At 42.4% G+C, this 19213-nt stretch overlaps 1 protein-coding gene across 9 annotated transcripts in view; it reads left to right on the plus strand.

Moving 5' to 3' along the window:
• Positions 1-19213, plus strand: part of LOC134351958 (receptor-type tyrosine-protein phosphatase mu-like) — a 1067206-nt gene that overhangs the window by 382549 nt on the left and 665444 nt on the right. For all 9 annotated transcript variants that reach the window (XM_063058925.1, XM_063058929.1, XM_063058945.1 and 6 more), the window contains exon 4: positions 4704-4782. In XM_063058925.1, the coding sequence (XP_062914995.1) occupies positions 4704-4782 (79 nt within the window). The remainder of the gene's footprint in view (positions 1-4703; positions 4783-19213) is intronic.

Genomic DNA, 19213 nt, shown 5'->3' on the forward strand with positions numbered 1-19213 from the left:
CTTTTGGACTTAGAGTAAATCTATGTGAAACACGCTGGTTTCCTCGGCTGCGTAAGTCTAGGGGAGACAATGTCCAGGCCTGCCAGACTCGTGAGATTGAGGTGTGAGCCCTGTTTATGTGGATGCTGTATAATTTACTACCCTGTTACAAGTTAGTGCCATGAAATAACAGACAGTGCACTGCATAGGATTAAAAGATTATGTTAACATTATGTTAATGTTGACTGAAGAGTTAGCAAGGAAAAGAAAAGAAATGGGGCCATTTTAATGAAATGGTCTAATGTGCACAAGTTGGAGCTCACAGTTTCTTCAAGTCACCAATCCTCAATTGCACTCACCCTGGGCTTTGTCGAATCACAGTCCCACTCTGGGTCGAATCCTCTAACCTCTTCTCTCCAGCATCTTCCCTCCATCTCCTCTCAAACAAAAGCCCCAAACCCAACCTTAGCGTCCCTCACCAGAGAAACCGCCCCTAAGTTTGACCATCCTAATTGGATGGCACACATTTCCCCTCATCTCTCATCTTCAACAATAACCCAAACATAAGCTGAAAACAAGCAGCTCTCACAGAACTGCCAAAATTACATACATACAGCATAACAGTAGAAATATGAACCAGGGCATTACATATGTATATAAGCTATCTTAAGTATTTATATGTATTGTGTTTTTAAAATTATCATTGTGTTTTTTTTCTGGTGCATCAATCTTGAGTAACAATGGTTTTGTTCTCTTTTACACTTGTGTACTAGAAACGATATGAAACAATCTTGAATCTTGAATGATTTTGTTGCATAGCAAGAGACCCTATGATCCTTCTGTTGCTTCTAGACAGATCATAATCTTGATATTTTGGACAATGTGTTAAAATTGATCATGGGTAACTGGTAATCAATATTTTCATCCTTTTGAGTTTTTATTTTCTTTTGTATATAGGCCCACTTTTGTCACCCACTAAAGATCAAATTAAGGCATGTATCAGGTAGTCACAGCACCCCATCTTGGGGATGCCTTGGTAATTGTCAATGTACAATTGAGATGTCATAACTGAACTTCATATATTCTTGTCCTGTTGTCAGAAAGAAATCCTAATCAGGAAGAGGGGTCCTGGCTGGTTTTGAATTTCGAAACTTTTTACTTTATGGATGAGAAACAGGATTTGCATGGTTGCATATGAATACAACCATGGGAACCGAACTGAAGAGACTGGGGAAGAGGAGGTTGGCTCACAAATAGAGAAAGCTTGTAGACAGTGCAAGAGGGAGGATAGGCAGGTGATAGAGAAGGGACGCTGTCAGACCGAAGGTTTGAGATGTGTCTATTTTAACGCCAGGAGTGTTGTGAACAAAGCGGATGAACTTAGAGTGTGGATCAGTACTTGGAGATATGATGTGGTGGCCATTACAGAGAATTCGATGGCTCAGGGACAGGAATAGTTACTTCAAGTGCCAGGTTTTAGCTGTTTTAGAAAAGACAGGGAGGGAGAGGGCGTGGAACTGTTGATCAGAGATAGTGTCACGGCTGCAGAAAAGGTGGACGTCGTGGAGGGATTGTCTATGGAGTCTCTGTGGGTGGAGGTTAGGAACAGGAAGGGGTCAATAACTTTACTGGGTGTTTTTTATAGGCCGCCCCATAGTAATAGGGATATCGAGGAGCAGATAGGGAAACAGATCCTAGAAAGGTGTAATAATAACAGAGTTATCATGATGGGAGATTTTAATTTCCCAAATATCGATTGGCATCTTCCTAGAGCAAGGGGATTAGATGGGGTGGAGTTTGTTAGGTGTGTTAAGGAAATATGTAGATAAGCCCACAAGAGGAGAGGCTGTACGTGATTTGGTATTGGGAAATGAACCTGGTCAGGTGTCAGCTCTCCCAGTGGGAGAGCATTTTGGAGGTAGTGATTATAATTCTGTCTCCTTTACAATAGCATTGGAGAGAGATAGGCACAGACAAGTTAGAAAAGTGTTCAATTGGAGTAAGGGGAATTATGAGGCTATCAGGCAGGAAATTGGAAGCTTAAATTGGAAACAGATGTTCTCAGGGAAAAGTATGGAAGAAATGTGGCAAATGTTCAGGGAATATTTGTGTGGAGTTCTGCATAGGTATGTTCCAATGAGGCAGGGAAGTTATGGTAGGGTACAGGAACCGTGGTGTACAAATGCTGTAATAAATCTAGTGAAGAAGAAAAGAAAAGCTTACAAAAGGTTCAGAGAGCTAGGTAATGTTAGAGATCTAGAAGATTATAAGGCTAATGGGAAGGAGCTTAAGAAGGAAATTAGGAGAGCCAGAAGGGGCCATGAGAAGGCCTTGGCAGGCAGGATTAAGGAAAACCCCAAGGCATTCTACAAGTAAGTGAAGAGCAAGAGGATAAGACGTGAAAGTATAGGTCCTATCAAGTGTGACAGTGGGAAAGTACATATGGAACCTGAAGAAATAGCAGAGGTACTTAATGAATACTTCAGTATTCACTATGGAAAAGGATCTTGGTGATTATAGTGATAACTTGCAGCAGACTGAAAAGCTTGAGCATGTAGATATTAAGAAAGAGGATGTGCTGGAGCTTTTGGAAAGCATCAAGTTGGATAAGTCACCAGGACAGGATGAGATGTACCCTAGGCTACTGTGGGAGTGAGGGAGGAGATTGCTCAGCTTCTGGCGATGATCTCTGCATCATCAATGAGGATGGGAGAGGTTCCGGAGGATTGGAGGGTTGCGGATGTTGTTCCGTTGTTCAGGAAGGGGAGTAGAGATAGCCCAAGAAAATTTAGAGCAGTGAGTCTTACCTCAGTGGTTGGTAAGTTGATGGAGAAGATCCTAAGAAGCATTTGGAGAGGTATAATATGATTAGGAATAGTCAGCATGGCTTTGTCAAGGGCAGGTCGTGCCTTACGAGCCTGATTGAATTTTTTGAGGATGTGACTAAACACATTGATGAAGGAAGAGCAGTAGATGTAGTGTATATGGATTTCAGCAAGGCATTTGATAAGGTACCCCATTCAAGGCTTATTAAGAAAGTAAAGAGGCATGGGAACCAAGGGAACATTGCTTTGTAGATCCAGAACTGGCTTGCCCACAGAAGGCAAAGAGTGGTTGTAGATGGGTCATATTCTGCATGGAGGTCGGTCACCAGTGGAGAGCCTCAGGGAACTGTTCTGGTACCCTTACTCTTCGTGATCTTTGTAAATGTCCTGGATGAGGAAGTGGAGGGATGGGTTAGTAACTTTGCTGATGACACAAAGGTTGGAGGTGTTGTGGATAGTGTGGAGGGCTGTCAGAGGTTACAGCGGGACATTGATAGGATGCAAAACTGGGCTGGGAAGTGGCAGATGGAGTTCAACCCAGATAAGTGTGAAGTGGTTCATTTTGGTAGGTCAAATATGATGGCAGAAAATAGTATTAATGGTAAGACTCCTGGCAGTGTGGAGGATCAGAGGGATCTTGGGGGTCCGAGTCCATAGGACGCTCAAAGCAGCTGCGCAGGTTGACTCTGTGGTTAAGAAGGCCTTCATCAATCATGGAATTGAATTTTGGAGCCAAGAGGTAATGTTGTAGCTATATAGGACCCTGGTCAAACCCCACTTGGAGTACTGTGCTCACTTCTGGTCGCCTCACTACAGGAAAGATGCAGAAGCCATAGAAAGGGTGCAGAGAAGATTTACAAGGATGTTGCCTGGATTGGGGAGCATGCCTTATGATAACAGGTTGAGTGAACTCAGCCTTTTTTCCTTGGAGTGACAGAGGATGAGAGGTGACCTGAGAGAGGTGTATAATTATGATGAGAGACATTGATGGTGTGGATAGTCAGAGGCTTTTTCCCAGGGCTGAAATGGTTGCCACAAGTGGACACAGGTTTAAGGTGCTGGGGAGTAGGCACAGAGGAGATGTCAGGGGTAAGTTTTTTACTCAGCGTGGTGAGTGCGTGGAATGGGCTGCTGGCAACGGTGGTGGAGGCGGATACGATAGGGTCTTTTAAGAGACTTTTGGGTAGGTACATGGAACTCAGAAAAATAGAGGGCTATGGGTAAGCCTAGTAATTTAAAAGGTAGGGACATGTTCGGCACAACTTTGTGGGCTGAAGGGCCTGTATTGTGCTGTAGGTTTTCTATATTTCTACATAAATAATTGCTGTTTTACTTGTAATTGCAAATGTATCTGGATAAAGCAAAGTCATTGGTGAAGATGTAATTAAGTGAAGTGTACCTGGTATTACATCCTAACTAAATAATCTAGGTTTGTGCATCTGCAGGGCAGTAAGAATGCAAGTGTCATCTCACTAATTTGAATGAATGAGCTTTTCTCATTATGCCACACTTCATTCAACATTGATCCCAGAGGATGTGCGTAGCGATAATGTTACCATCATTTCTCCAAATAATAAAAGTTACGTTCACACCTCAAATGTTATCATAGGGTGGAAATTATTAAGCTATTTTCCCAGCAGGCCCTGTGAGTGAGTTGAACTGGTTGGGGACTGCTTATGAAGAAGTGCTTGTGACATGATTTGGCCTGAATGCACCAGCAATGAGTTGGTTAACTGTGATAGATGTGCACAATAAACAATGTATTATTATTGATACTTCATAATCCTGAGTATGTACCTTACCTTTCCTTTTGACTTTGCAGCCTTATGAATGAACAGTAGAATTTTGCATATTTGTGGTACCAAATTTTATTGAACAAAAATGTTTCATTTCTTGTAGGTTGTGTTTGAAGCGGTCACATCAGGTCAGCCTGGGTACATTGCTATTGATGAAGTGAAAATCCAAGGACACCCATGCAGTAAGTAGCAAACAGATTATTTTGTCTAAATTCAGTGCCTGGTAATGAAAGATAGTGTTGATTTTGCCCAGTCCTATTATTATCTTCTGAGAGCATCCTTGCCACTTATCATATGCCACTAGCATTTTTCCTACCATGTTTGCTTAGCAGTAACTTTGCAAATAAATAAATGATGCAGGATTGTTTTCCATTTCTGTCCACAGGTGAAACTGGTTGTTCTTTCTTTCCACTCTTGAATTTTCTATAATTTTTTAAGAAAGAAGTATTGGATATTTGAGTCACCAGGAAAATGTGTCCTGACAGTTATTATGTTGAGTGTGTCAGACACAATGTGTTTCCTTATAAAACAGCAGGTGTGAGCTTCTGACACCTTTTCCTTCCATTAGCTTCCCTCCAAACATGTCACATTATTAAAAAAAACTGACAAGATCTTAACATATTCTGCAATATCAGCTAACACTAAACTAGAACTCCTCTGACAGACTGACCCTAAAAGATTTTAGAAGAGAAGTAAGAAACAATAAAAAAATAAATTACTTATGAACAGTCTAACGGGGGGCGGGGGGGGGGTTTATCATTTCCCCCGGCTGTAGGTTGACTCATTATAGAGCCTGATGGCTGAGGGTAAGAATGACCTCACACAGTTCTCTTTGGAGCAGTGCAGTTGTCATAGTCTATTACTAAAGGTGTCCCTTTGTTCAGCCAAGGTGGCATGTGGAGGGTGAGAGACATTGTCCAGAATTGCCAGGATTTTCCGTAGGGTCCTTCGTTCTACCACAGCCTCTGGTGTGTCCAGTTTGATTCCTATAACAGAGCCAGCCTTTCTAATCAGATTATTGAGCCTGTTGGCATCAGCTGTGTTGATGCCGTTGCCCCAACACACCAGTGCAGAGAAGATTGTACTGGCAACAGCAGACTTGTAGAACATGTGAAGGAGAGACCTGCATACTCCAAAATACCTCAGTTTCCTCAGGAAGTAGAGGTGATTCTGGCCCTTCAAATTCTGTGATGGTGCTCCACTCAAGTCTGTCATCCAGCTGCAACCCCAGGTACCTGAAGGTCCTCACCACATCCATGTCCTCATCATCAATAGTGACAGGGAGCAGTACAACTTTAGTCTTTCTAAAGTCCATCACTATCTCCTTTGTTTTACTAATGTTGAGCTGCAGGTGATTCAGCTTGCACCATTTGACAAAGGCCTCCACCAGGGCCCTGTATTCATCCTCCCATCCTCCCTTTATACATCCGACTATTGCTGAGTCATCAGAGAATTTCTGCAGTTGACATGGCACAGTGTTGTATTGAAAGTCCAAGGTATACAGGATAAACAGGAACGGAGCCAATACAGTCCCCTGTGGGACCCAAGTGCTGTCTGTCACACAGCTGTGAAGCTGCATAAACTGTGGTCTGCCAGTCAGGTAGTCCGTTATCCAGGATACAATGGAAGTGCCAATTTGCATTAAACAGAGATTTGCACTCAACAATGAAGGATGTATGGTATCGAAGGCACTTGAGAAATCAAAAAAAACATGATCCTCACAGTAAACAACAGGAATTCTGCAGATGCTGTAAATTCAAGCAACATACATCAAAGTTGCTGGTGAACGCAGCAGGCCAGGCAGCATCTATAGGAAGAAGCGCAGTCGACGTTTCAGGCCGAGACCCTTCGTCAGGACTAACTGAAGGAAGAGTGAGTAAGGGATTTGAAAGCTGGAGGGGGAGGGGGAGATGCAAAATGATAGGAGAAGACAGGAGGGGGAGGGATGGAGCCGAGAGCTGGACAGGTGATAGGCAGAAGGGGATACGAGAGGATCATGGGACAGGAGGTCCGGGAAGAAAGACGGGGGGGGGGGTGACCCAGAGGATGGGCAAGAGGTATATTCAGAGGGACAGAGGGAGAAAAAGGAGAGTGAGAGAAAGAATGTGTGCATTAAAAAGAGTAACAGATGGGGTACGAGGGGGAGGTGGGGCCTAGCGGAAGTTAGAGAAGTCAATGTTCATGCCATCAGGTTGGAGGCTACCCATACGGAATATAAGGTGTTGTTCCTCCAACCTGAGTGTGGCTTCATCTTTACAGTAGAGGAGGCCGTGGATAGACATGTCAGAATGGGAATGGGATGTGGAATTAAAATGTGTGGCCACTGGGAGATCCTGCTTTTTCTCTGGCGGACAGAGCGTAGATGTTCAGCAAAGCGGTCTCCCAGTCTGCGTCGGGTCTCACCAATATATAAAAGGCCACATCGGGAGCACCGGACGCAGTATATCACCCCAGTCGACTCACAGGTGAAGTGATGCCTCACCTGGAAGGACTGGAAGGATCCTCACAGTGCTGTCCCGCTTATCCAAATTGGAGTAGGCTCTGTTCAACAGGTAGATGACAGCTTTGTCAACTCTAGTGTGCTCCTGGTAAGAAAACTGCATGGAATCTGACCAAGGGTTGGAGGTGAGCCAGGACCAACCTTTCTATGGTCTTCATATTGTGATATTATGGAGCTTAAAGTCTTGTGAAATAAAACAGAATCCTATGTACAAATGTGTACATAATAATTCTATCTTCCAGATATATCAGCATGCTTAGCATTGCAGTCTCAGGGTTTTCATTACTAATGAAAAATATTACAGGTATGGGAAATCTGAAAAATAAAAAAGAAAATGTTGCAAGTACTCAACAGGCTAGGTTTTGTGATTAAAAATCAGTGAATTGAAATAACATACGTTCCTTAGCCTTCAGATGTTTTCTGGTGAATTGAGTATTCCCAATGTATTCTGTATAGTAGTTAGAATTGCGAGCTTGCGTATCATTCAAAAGTATTTTAATTTTTGGACTGAAGGCACTCTTATTTTAAGCTAGGAAATGTTTAACCTATATAGCTATTATAAGATGGAAATGCATCCACAGGCACCTTTCAGAGTTACAGAGGCAATGGGCTGTTTGATTGAGTGGCAGTAAAAGAGCGTAAAGGACAAATGATAGCTTTGAAGAGATGACATTGAATGGATGAGTATTCCATTCAAATTGATGTGGTGGTTAGAACATTATTTTGGACATTTGTAAAGTACTTTTCTAGCTTCATGATGATAGCCTTTACCCAGATGAAACTAATGCTTACATCTGTGTATGGCTAAAATGATCGCATTCTGTAGAGAGGATAGCTGATACTGAAATTAGCAGTAATAGAATATCAAGCGACACACATAAAAGTTGCTGGTAAACACAGCAGGCCAGGCAGCATCTCTATGAAGAGGTGCAGTCGACGTATCAGGCCAAGACCCTTCGACCTGATGAAGGATCTCGGCCTGAAACGTCGACTGCATCTCTTCCTAGAGATGCTGCCTGGCCTGCTGCGTTCACCAGCAACTTTTATGTGTGTTGCTTGAATTTCCAGCATCTGCAGAATTCCTGTTGTTTGAGTAATAGAATATCTTATTCCCAGTCTTACAAAGTTGATTTGGAATTGGGAGAGTGGGATTCAGATCACAGAGCAAGTTTTATACCACTTTGGAATCTCGGCATTTTCAATTTATAAACTCCTGATTTATCAATTTTTACATAACACTATTGACACTTTGGGCTATGCATCTTCAAAATTCATAAAGCTGTTTCTCACTATAATATTTAGTATGCCACACTCTGTGCTCAGGAATAGATTGCTCTGAAATACCCATGATGCACTTTGCCAAGCTTCGTCCAAAAGTTCACTTCATAAAGCATTTTCCAGGAATGTTCCTAACCCTAACCTCAATTTAGCCTATTGAAGAAAGGCTGTACTAATGCCAAAAATTTTGGGCTGTTTTTGCCAGAATTATACCAGCGAGGAACTTTGTTGATGAAATAGATTTCAATTTACTAATATTTACTCAGGATATGAGTCGGCAGCTCTCTTAAACTTAGGCCATCTGCTTAAATAATCTATCTTTAGTTGCAATTCATAAACACAAGAAAGTCTGCAGATGCTGGAAATCAAATCAGCAACACACAAAATGCTGGAGGAACTCAGGGGGGCAGGCAGCATTTACAGAAATGGTCAACAGTGAATGTTTCCGGCCAAGGCCCTTCTTCAGGACTGAGAAGGAAGGAGGAAGATGCTAGAGTAAAAAGGAGGGAGAAGGAGAAGGAGTTTAGCTGGAAGGTGATAGGTGAAGCCGGGTGGGTGGGAAAGATCAAGGGTTGGAGAAGAAGGAACCTGATAGGAGAGTGAGCCACAAGGGAAGAAGGAAGAGGAGCCCTGGGTGTAATGATACGCAGGTGTGAAGAGGTAAAAGGCCATAATGGGGAATAAAAGAAGATGGAAGAGGGAGGGAATACTTTTACCAGAAGGAGAAATCAATATTCATGTCATCAGATTGGAGACGGAATTCCCAGATGGAATATAAGGTGTTGCTCCTCCACCCTGAGGGTGGACTCATCTTGGCACATGGACCAACATGTTGGAATGGGAATTGGAATTAAAGTGTTTTAGCTGTAATTTCTTTTTTAGACTATTAAGTATTGTTATGCCATTCAGAAATTGTTTTGGGGATGAATCTATCAGTCAAATTTTCAAGGTATTATGTGGGAACCTATAAAACAGGATTCCTATTTCTACTGGTGGGGAATCTAGGACCAGGAGGTAGAGGCTAAAATTAATAGCCAGCTGCTTCAGAATTGAAGTTAGGGAATGCTTTTAAACTAACTTTGGAATCCATTCTTTATAATCATCAAATTACGATAGTCGGTTATTCTTTTTAATTGTAAAATTATTAGGTTGTTATCAACTAAAATTATGAAATGATAAGGAGGAAGACAGATGTATGAACAGACTCCTGAGTAAATAGCTTTCTCCTGTTCCATTGCTAATGTCCTGGTGGTATATCTAGAGGAGTTATGCTGCTCAGTCTTACAGATAGTATTTAAATAATCGCTTTAATGAACCTGTGAAGCAACACAGTGTAGAACACAAGCATCTATAAGGCCATCAGGACGAGGAGCAGAAGTGTGGCTGCTTTGAAGCTGTTCTGTCATTAAATAAGATCCAAGGCTTCTTGGGTCTTGGCAACAGCTCAAGTAGCTTGGTGTCTCCTCGTAATACAAATAAACCAAATGCTTGTCCCTCTCAATGTTGAATAAATTCAATAATTTTTGGCTCCTGGTTTAGAATTGGAGTTGCTGAGGAAAGGAGTTCTATGCCATCGCTATTTTAAATGGGAGATACTTTATGCTGAAACTTTGCCTATTCTTTCTAGATAACTCCTGTAGGAAGAGCATAACCTTGGTTTAAATATTGTCAACTCTTCTCCTTCTCCTCACCTCCATGCCCCACAGAATTATATGTTCAATAAAATCATTTCACATTTGGAATTCCAATGAGTATAGGCCAAGCTGCTCAATCTTTTCTTAGTAGTTAATCTCCAGGATTGAACCCAGTAAACCCTGCTCAGAATCATAAGACTACAAGACATTGGAGCAGAATTAGGCCATTTAGCCCGTTGAATCTGTCCCTGCACTTGTATATGGCTGATTTATTCAGCCTCTCGACCCCATTCTCCTGCCTTCTCTCCATAACCGTTGAACCCTTATTCATTAAATACCTATCGATTTCTACTTTAAATATACCCAGTAACATCCTCCACAGAAATTTGTGGCAATGTATTCCAGCAATTCACCATCCCACTGTTAAAGAAATTCCTTCTCTCCTCTAAAGAGATGTTCTTACGTTTACAGGCTGTGCTCTTTGGTTCTAGAATCTCCCATTGGAATCATTCTTGCGGCATCTACTCTATTTAGGCCTTCTAGTAATTGATAGATTTCAATGAGATACCACTTCATTCTTCTGAACTCCAATGAGTACAGAGCAGAGCCATCAAATGTTCCCCATACATTCACCCTTTCAATCCCTGGATCAATAACCTCCTCTGGACCCTCACCAATGCCAGCATATCCTTTTTTTGATATGGAGCCCAAGACTGCTGACAATGCTCCAAATGTGCTCCATCCAATGCCTTATAAGTTTACAGCAATTCATCTTGCAAGTTAACCTTTGAGGAATCCTGCATGAGGACCCCCAAGTCTCTTTGCACTTCCAATTTCTGAATTAATTCCCCACTTTGAAAATAGTCTAAAACTTTATTCCTTCTAGTAAAGTGCATGACCATACTTCCCTACACTCAGAATCGGGTTTATTATTCCTGTTTTATGTGACATGAAATTTGTTGTTTTCCAAAGCAATAAAATTACAAAATAACTAGTGCAAAACAAAAGGAATAATAATGTAGTTTTCATGGACTGTTCTGAAATCTGATGGTGAAGGGGAAGAAGCCCATTTCTGAATCACTGAGTATGAGTCGTCAGTCTTCTGTACATCCACCCCAATTGTAGTAATAAGAAGAGGTCATGTCCCGGATGGAGAGGGTCCTTAAGGAGCAGGATTAATTCATTTGGCCCATCAAGTCTGCTCTGCCATTTCATTATGGCTGATCCAATCTTCCTCACAGCCCTAATCTCCTGCCTTCTCTCCATATCCCTTCATGCCCTGATCAGTCAAGAATCTATCAACCTCTGCCTTAAATATACATAAAGACCTGGCCTCCACAGACACCTATAGCAAAGAATTCCACAGATTCATTACTCTGGCTAAAGAAATTCATCCTCGTCTCTGTTCAAAAAGGAAAACCCCCTACTCTGATGCTGTATCTTCTGGTCTTAGACTTTCCCTTCATTGGAAATATTCTCCCACATCCATTCTATCAGGACCTTTCACCATTCGATAGGTATCAAAGAGATCATCCCTCATTCTTCTGAATTCCAGTGAATACAGGCCCAGAGCTATCAGATGCTCTTCATATGACAGGCCATTCAATCCTGGAATCATTTTCGTCAACATCCTTTGAACCCTCTCCAGTTTCAGCATATCCTTTCTAAGATACGATAGGGTCTTTTAAGAGACTCCTGGATAGGTACATGGAGCTCAGAAAAATAGAGGGCTATGGGTAACCCTAGGTTATTTCTGAGGTAAGGACATGTTCAACACAGCTTTGTGGGCCAAAGGGCCTGTATTGTGCTGTAGGTTTTCTATGTTTCTATATTATGATCACTTGCCCTGAAGGGTTCTTTTACTTTAAGCTTTCCAATTAATTCTGGTTCATTGCACAACACCCAATCCGGAATGGCTGATCCTGTAGTGGGCTCAACCAGAAGCTGCTCTCAAAATCCATCTTGTAGGCACTCTAAAAATTCCCCCTCCTGTATCCAGCACCATTCTTATTTTCCCAATCTTCCTACATATTGAAATCCCCCATGACTGCAGTAACATTGTCCTTTTGGCATGCATTTTCTATCTCCCTTTGTCATTTGTAGGCCACATTCTTACTACTGTTTGAGGGTCTGTATACAACTCTCATCAGGGTCTATTTACGCTTACTGTTTCTTAGCTCTATCTACAATGACCCAACTCCTTCCGGCCCCATGTCACCTCTTTATAGTGATTTGATTTATTTTTTTTTTACTAACAGAGCAAATCCACCCTCTCTGTCTTCCAGCCTATACAATGTGAATCCTTGGACATTAAGCTCCCTGCTGTAATCTTTCAGCCATGATTCTGTGATGCCTACAACATCATACCTGCCAATCTGCAACTGTGCTGCGTTCATCTACCTTATAACGTAAACTGTGCGTATTCAGATACAACACCTTTAGTCCTGTATTCACCCTTTTCAATTTCGTCGCACCATGCTCAACTTTTTGATTGCTACATTTGTCTGAGGTCTTACCAACATCTGCCTCCACAACCTCTCCACTAACTGTTCTGGCGCTCTTGTTACCTTTTCCCTGCAATTCTATTGTAAACCCCACCATGCAACAAACCTTCCCGCTTGGATATTAGTCCCCCTTCAGTTCAGGTGCAAATTGTCCCTTTTATACAGATCCCACCTTTCCTGGAAGAGAGTCCAATGACCTAAAAATCCTATGCCCTCCCTCCTACGCCAACTCTTAGCCACAAATTAAATTGTATAATCTTTCTAGTTCTAGCCTCACTAGCATGCCACATGGGTAGCAATCTTGAGATTGCAACCTGGAGGTCCTGCCCTTTAACTTAGCACCTAACGCCCTGAACTCCCTATGCAGAACTTCATCACTCATCCTGCCCATGTTATTGGTACCTACATAGACCACAACTTCTGGCTGTTCACCCTCCCACTTAAGAATGCTGAGGACTCAATCTGAGATATCCTGGAACCTGGCACCTGGGATGCAACAACTATTTGGGGATCTCATTCTTGCCCACAGAACCTCCTGTCCATTCCCCTAAAAAATGGATCCCCTATCACTGCAGCATACCTCTTCTTCCCATTTCTCTTCTGAGTCACAGAGGCAAACTCAGTGCCAGAGACCAGACCACTGTGACACTCATGCTGGAGGAACTCAGCAGGTCGGGCAGGGTTCCGGCCCGAAACATCGACTGATCTTTTCCACGGGTGCTGCCCAACCTGCTGAGTTCCTCCAGCATGTTGTGAGTGCTGCTTTGACCCCAGCATCTGCAGATTATTTTGTGTTTACCAGACCACTGTGACTTTCCTCTGTTAGATCATCCCCCTCCCCCGACAGTATCCAAAGAGATATACCTGTCGCTGAGGGGGTTGGCCACAAGGATACCTGCACTGGCTCCTAAACCCCTTTTCCCTTCCTGACTGTTTCCCAGTTTCCTGTGTCCTGCACCTTGGGTGTAACTGCCTCTCTATTTGTCCTATCTATATCCACTTTAGCCTTCCGAATGATCCGGGATTCATCCAGTTCCTTAACGTGATTTGTTAGAAACTGCAGCTGGATGCACTTCTCACAGTTGTAGTGGTCAGAGAAATTGGATGTCTCCTTGCTTTCACACATTCTACATGAGGGGCATAACACCAGCCTACCTGACATCTCTACTGTCCTAGCTGAGCAGATATATTGAAGAGAAGGAAGAAACTTGAGCTTTTCTTTCCTTTGTTTTCTCTGAGCCAAGCCTCTCTTCGCTAAAGTTTTGAAGAGCTGAGGCCTTAAGATCACCACCCTATGTCCATTCAGACATTGGCTGCTACACTTGTCCCTGCCTTCCTTTAATTTGTAATTATTAATTAATCCCAAAAACCAGTTGACCATTGGTCAAAGCTCTATTACGCTGCCGCAACCTCATGCAGTGGACCAGATTGAAGTCCCCTCTTCTCCAAACTTCCAAAGTCCGGATCGGCCACTGGTGAAAGCTCTATTGATGATGGATTCCATCTCTTGAAAATAACCTCAAGAACATGAGTTGTCTCCAATGCAAATAATGAGCCAATCCTCATCAGGGGATCAGAGGTGGAGAGGGTACTTTAAATTCCTTGGTAATATTATTTCAGAGGATCTGTCCTCGGTCCAGCACATAAGCACCATTATGAGAAAGCAAGACAATGCCTCTACTTTCTTAGAAGTTTGTGAAGATTTAGCAGGTCATCTCAATCTTTGCCAAACTTCTATGGATGTGCTGTGGAATGTATATTGACTGGTTGCATAACAGCTTAGTAGGGAAAAAGTGATGCCCTTGAATGGAAAAGCCTACAAGAAGTAGTGGCTACAGCCCAGTCCATCACTGAACACATTTACGTGGAGTGACATGGCAGAAAAGCAGCATTCATCGTCAAAAGCCCCACCATCTAGGCCATGTCACTTTTCACTGCTGCATCAGGTAGGAAGGTCAGGAATCTCAGAGCCCACACTACTAGGTTCAGGAACAGTTATTATCCCTCAGCCATCAGACTCTTGAACCAGAGTAGATAACTTCACTCCATCACTGCACTATTCCCACAACCTATGGACTCACTTTCAAGGACTCCTCGTCTCGTATTCTTGATATTTATTGCTTGCTTATTTATTTATTTATTTCCCCCTCTGCCATCCGATTCCTAAATGGACATTGAAGCTTTGGACACTACCTCACTTCTTTTTTAATATACAGTATTTCTGTTTTTGCACGTTTGTTTTAAATCTATTCAATATATGTAATGGATTTACTTGTCTATTTATTACTATGTTTTATTTTATTTATTATTTTTTTTCTCCCTGCTAGATTATGTATTGCAGTGAACTGCTGCTGCTAAGTTGTCACATGCCAGTGATAATAAACCTGATTCTGTTTCTGATTGATTAGTTATATATTTTTCTTTTTTTTTTGCTTCTGCACAGTTTCTTGTCTTTTGCACATTGGATGTTTGTCCTGTTGAGTGTGGTCTTTTGCTGATTCTATTGTATTTACTAGGACATACAGTTTACTTCCCTATTTATTTTCCACAGTGAGTTCATCTAGCTACCGAGTGTAGCATCCCCTCTCCCTTCCAAGGAGAAGATACTTCCAGCTAATAAAGTAGTTCAAAACACTGTTCATTTCTTTTCAGTGATACACATTTAAATCCACACAACAATCTTAAAATATATTTGGAGCTCACAAAGGACTTTTATCTAATACATTTACAAATTGCAAAACATTTCTAAAACACAAATCATTTCCTAAACATGAAGCATTTCTTAAACATAAAGGGCAAAGGATCTCCAACACACATACAATTCCTGTAAACTAAAAAGACGTACCAACAATTTGCAGACAAGAGAATCATCTGTCACCAAAATTGAAGCTGGAGGTATGGATTCTCATTTACACATTTTTTAAGGCATCCTTATGTTTTGTATCCCATTCTTAATCAGTCCAAAACTGCTCTCTACATTTATACCCTTTTTTCTCTCATTTAGGTGACTTCACATGCATATACAGTATTTCTTCAGATATCCTTTTGACACAGTCTAAAAGCATTTTTGTGATGTAGATCTTGGGTAGCTACCATTAATGCTATAAAGCAAACTTCTGAGTACATAAACCCTTTGAATTATAAACACATAAGTTATTGATATGCTAAATGATATTATCCATCTATTATGCAAGATTCTCGAACTAAACAAATTAAACCTGTTTGAGACAAGCCAAATTAAACAACACGTTGTCTTACACTCTATCTTGAGCAGTAATAAAGCAGGTACAGTGAGTTTCCACAGGCACAATGTCCTCTATATATAGAGCTATTTTCAATGTTACTCTATAGCGAGTGTTTCTAACTTACAGCTGATTATGGTTTTCCACTTACATTTCAAGAACTAAAGACTGACTTCCTTTCACAACCAGAAACTAAACAATGCTATTTTAGTTGGAAGTTTACTTATATCTGTTTCATCTGGCAAGTAGCAGCTACTATTTAGAAAGCAAGCTTAGCAAACATGAGATCTCCAGCTTAGGACAGTGAATAGCCATCACATTACCAAAGCAATCTGGGAGAACACATCTCACTTGCAAAGGGTACAGATAGGTGAGTAGATGGAATATGATGTGGAACTAGCTTTCCTAACTTAAAAGAGAAATTTGGACGCAATTCGCTCTGCTCCTTTCACCTCAGTCATGGATGCAGATTGTAAGCAGTTGAGATGTTTGCATAGATTCTTGTGGTATCCTGCTTGCCAACTGTTTTCTTTTGCTCTTTTTGTTAGTCACACATCTATCCATGCTAAGTATTACCCTGTGCTGTTAGCTTTTAACCTGGGTGATGACCTTTCATGTGGCACTTGATTTATGCCTTATGCTCCTGCAGCCCGGACCTGGAACACCTGTCTGTGAAGTGTCGTCCCTACTATCTGCCATGGGAATTCACCTCGGTCATACTGACTGCAGTCTACATTTCCCCCCCCAGGCGGACGTGGAGTGTGCTCTGAACATACTGTATGCCAGCATCAGTGAACTTGAGACCAGGTATCCGGAGGTTTTGCTCATTACAGCCAGGGACTTTAACCAGGCCAACCTCAGAAAGGTGCTTCTAAAGTTATACCAACATGTCTCCTGCCCCACTAGAGGCCCGAATATACTTGACCACTGCTACACAGCAGTCAAGGATGTCTACCATTCTGTCCCACGATCTCACTTCGGAAAATTGGACCATCAGACCGTACTCCTCCTCCCGCTTTCAAACAGAAACTGAAGCGGGAGGTCACGGTGTCAAAAGTAGTGTCGCGTTGGACGAAGGAAACGGATGAGGTCCTCAGTGACTGCTTTGAATCGGTGGACTGGTTAGTATTCAAGGACTTGGCAGCTAACCTCGGTGAGTATGCCTCAGCTGTCATGGACTTTATTTGGAAATGCACGGAGGACTCTGTGTCTCGCAAAACGATCCGGGTATGCCCTAACCGGAAACCTTGGATGATTTATGAGGTCAAGTCCCTTTTAAAGGCTAGAGCTGCGGCACTTCGGTCCGGGGATACCAGTCGCTACACGGAATCCAGGCAAGAACTCCGGAAAGCTATTAAGGGCGCCAAGAGGCAATATCGAGCCAAGTTGGAAACCCAGGCTAACCAAAAGGATGCCAGTAGACTATGGCAGGGTCTAAATGAGATCACTGGGCGCAAAGAAAAGGCTGGGAATATCAATAACTGTGGCGCTTCTCTTCCTGATGAACTTAACGTATTCTACGCAAGATTGGAACAGAAGAGGAGCGTCCCGCTCCCTCCGGATGAACTGGACCTGGTGGCATCGAGATTCATCGTCACCGAGGAGGATGTTAGGGCCTTCCTGAAGATAAATCCAAGGAAGGCGATGGGCCCAGATGGCGTCCCGGGACGGATTCTCCGAGCCTGTGCAAGCGAGCTAGCTGGAGTGTTTGCTGACATCTTCAACTGCTCCTTGCTTCAGTCTAAGATCCCCTCGTGTTTTAAGAAGGCAACGATAATCCCAGTGCCGAAGAAGAGCAAGGTGGCAAGCCTGAATGACTATCGACCTGTGGCTCTGACGTTAATTGCTATGAAGTGCTTCAAGAGATTGGTTATGGCACACATCAACCACAGCCTACCGGTCAACCTCGACGCTTTGCAATTCACCTACCGGAGCAACAGGTCAATGGCAGATGCCATCTCTCTGGCCCTACATTCCTCCTTAGAACACCTGGAGAATAAAGACGCATACGTAAGGCTCCTGTTCATTGACTACAGCTCTGCCTTTAATACCATCATTCCAAGTAAACTGATTCCTAAGCTCCGGAACCTGGGCCTTAGCACTCAGATCTGCAGCTGGATCTTCAACTTCCTCACAGACAGGACCCAGGCTGTAAAAATAGGGGACAAGCTCTCCTCTGCAATCACTCTGAGCACCGGTGCCCCACAAGGCTGTGTACTCAGCCCCCTGCTGTACTCACTGTACACCCATGATTGCGTAGCCAAGTTTCCACTGAACTCAATATATAAGTTTGCTGATGACACAACAAATGTAGGTCGTATCTCGGGTAATGATGAGTTTGAGTACAGAGAGGAAATTAAGAACCTGGTGGCATGGTGCAAAGACAATAACCTATCCCTCAACGTCAGCAAGACGAAGGAATTGGTTGTTGACTTCGGAAGGAGTAGTGGACCGCACGACCCAATTTATATTGGTGGTGCGCAAATGGAACAGGTCAAAAGCTTCAAGTTCCTCGGGGTCAATATCACAAATGGCCTGATCTGGTCCAACCAAGCAGAGTTCGCTGCCAAGAAGCCCACCAGCGCCTTTACTTCCTGAGAAAACTAAAGAAATTTGGTCTGTCCCCTAAAACCCTCACTAATTTTTATAGATGCACCGTAGAAAGCATTCTTCTAGGGTGCATCACAACCTGGTATGGAAGTTGTCCTGTCCAAGACCGAAAGAAGCTGCAGAAGATCGTGAACACAGCGCAGCACATCACACAAACCAACCTTCTGTCTGTGGACTCACTTTACACTGCACGCTGTCGGAGCAGTGCTGCCAGGATAATCAAGGACACGACCCACCCAGCCAACAGACTTTTCGTCCCTCTTCCCTCCCGGAGAAGGTTCAGGAGCTTGAAGACTCGTATGGCCAGATTTGGGAACAGCTTCTTTCCAACTGTGATAAGACTGCTGAACGGATCTTGACCCGGATCTGGGCCGTACCCTCCAAATATCTGGACCTACCTCTCGGTTTTTTTACACTACCTTACTTCCCATGTTTCTATTTTCTATTTATGATTTATAATTTAAATGTTTAATATTTACTAATTTAAACTTTTTAATATTTATAATATTTAATATTTGTAATCCAGGGAGTGTGAAGCGCAGAATCAAATATCGCTGTGATGATTGTACGTTCTAGTACCAATTGTTTGGCGACAATGAAGTATAAAGTATGTAAATCCAAATGTACTACCTCTACGAATTCCACTTTAGTCACCACATTACATTCTCAAAAATCACAAATAAATTTGAACTTACTGAGTTGTCTATGCTTTTAAACTCACTTGTTATCTCTGACTCCCTAAAGTTGTCCCTGTATAAATTAATTTTTGCCCCAAAATAATATACTTAATGTTAAAAACATACTTCTGGTACAGTTGGTGATCAATATTAATAGAAAGTCAATAA

This window comes from Mobula hypostoma, chromosome 1 (genome assembly GCF_963921235.1).
Source record: "Mobula hypostoma chromosome 1, sMobHyp1.1, whole genome shotgun sequence".
Taxonomy (NCBI): Eukaryota; Metazoa; Chordata; class Chondrichthyes; order Myliobatiformes; family Myliobatidae; genus Mobula; species Mobula hypostoma.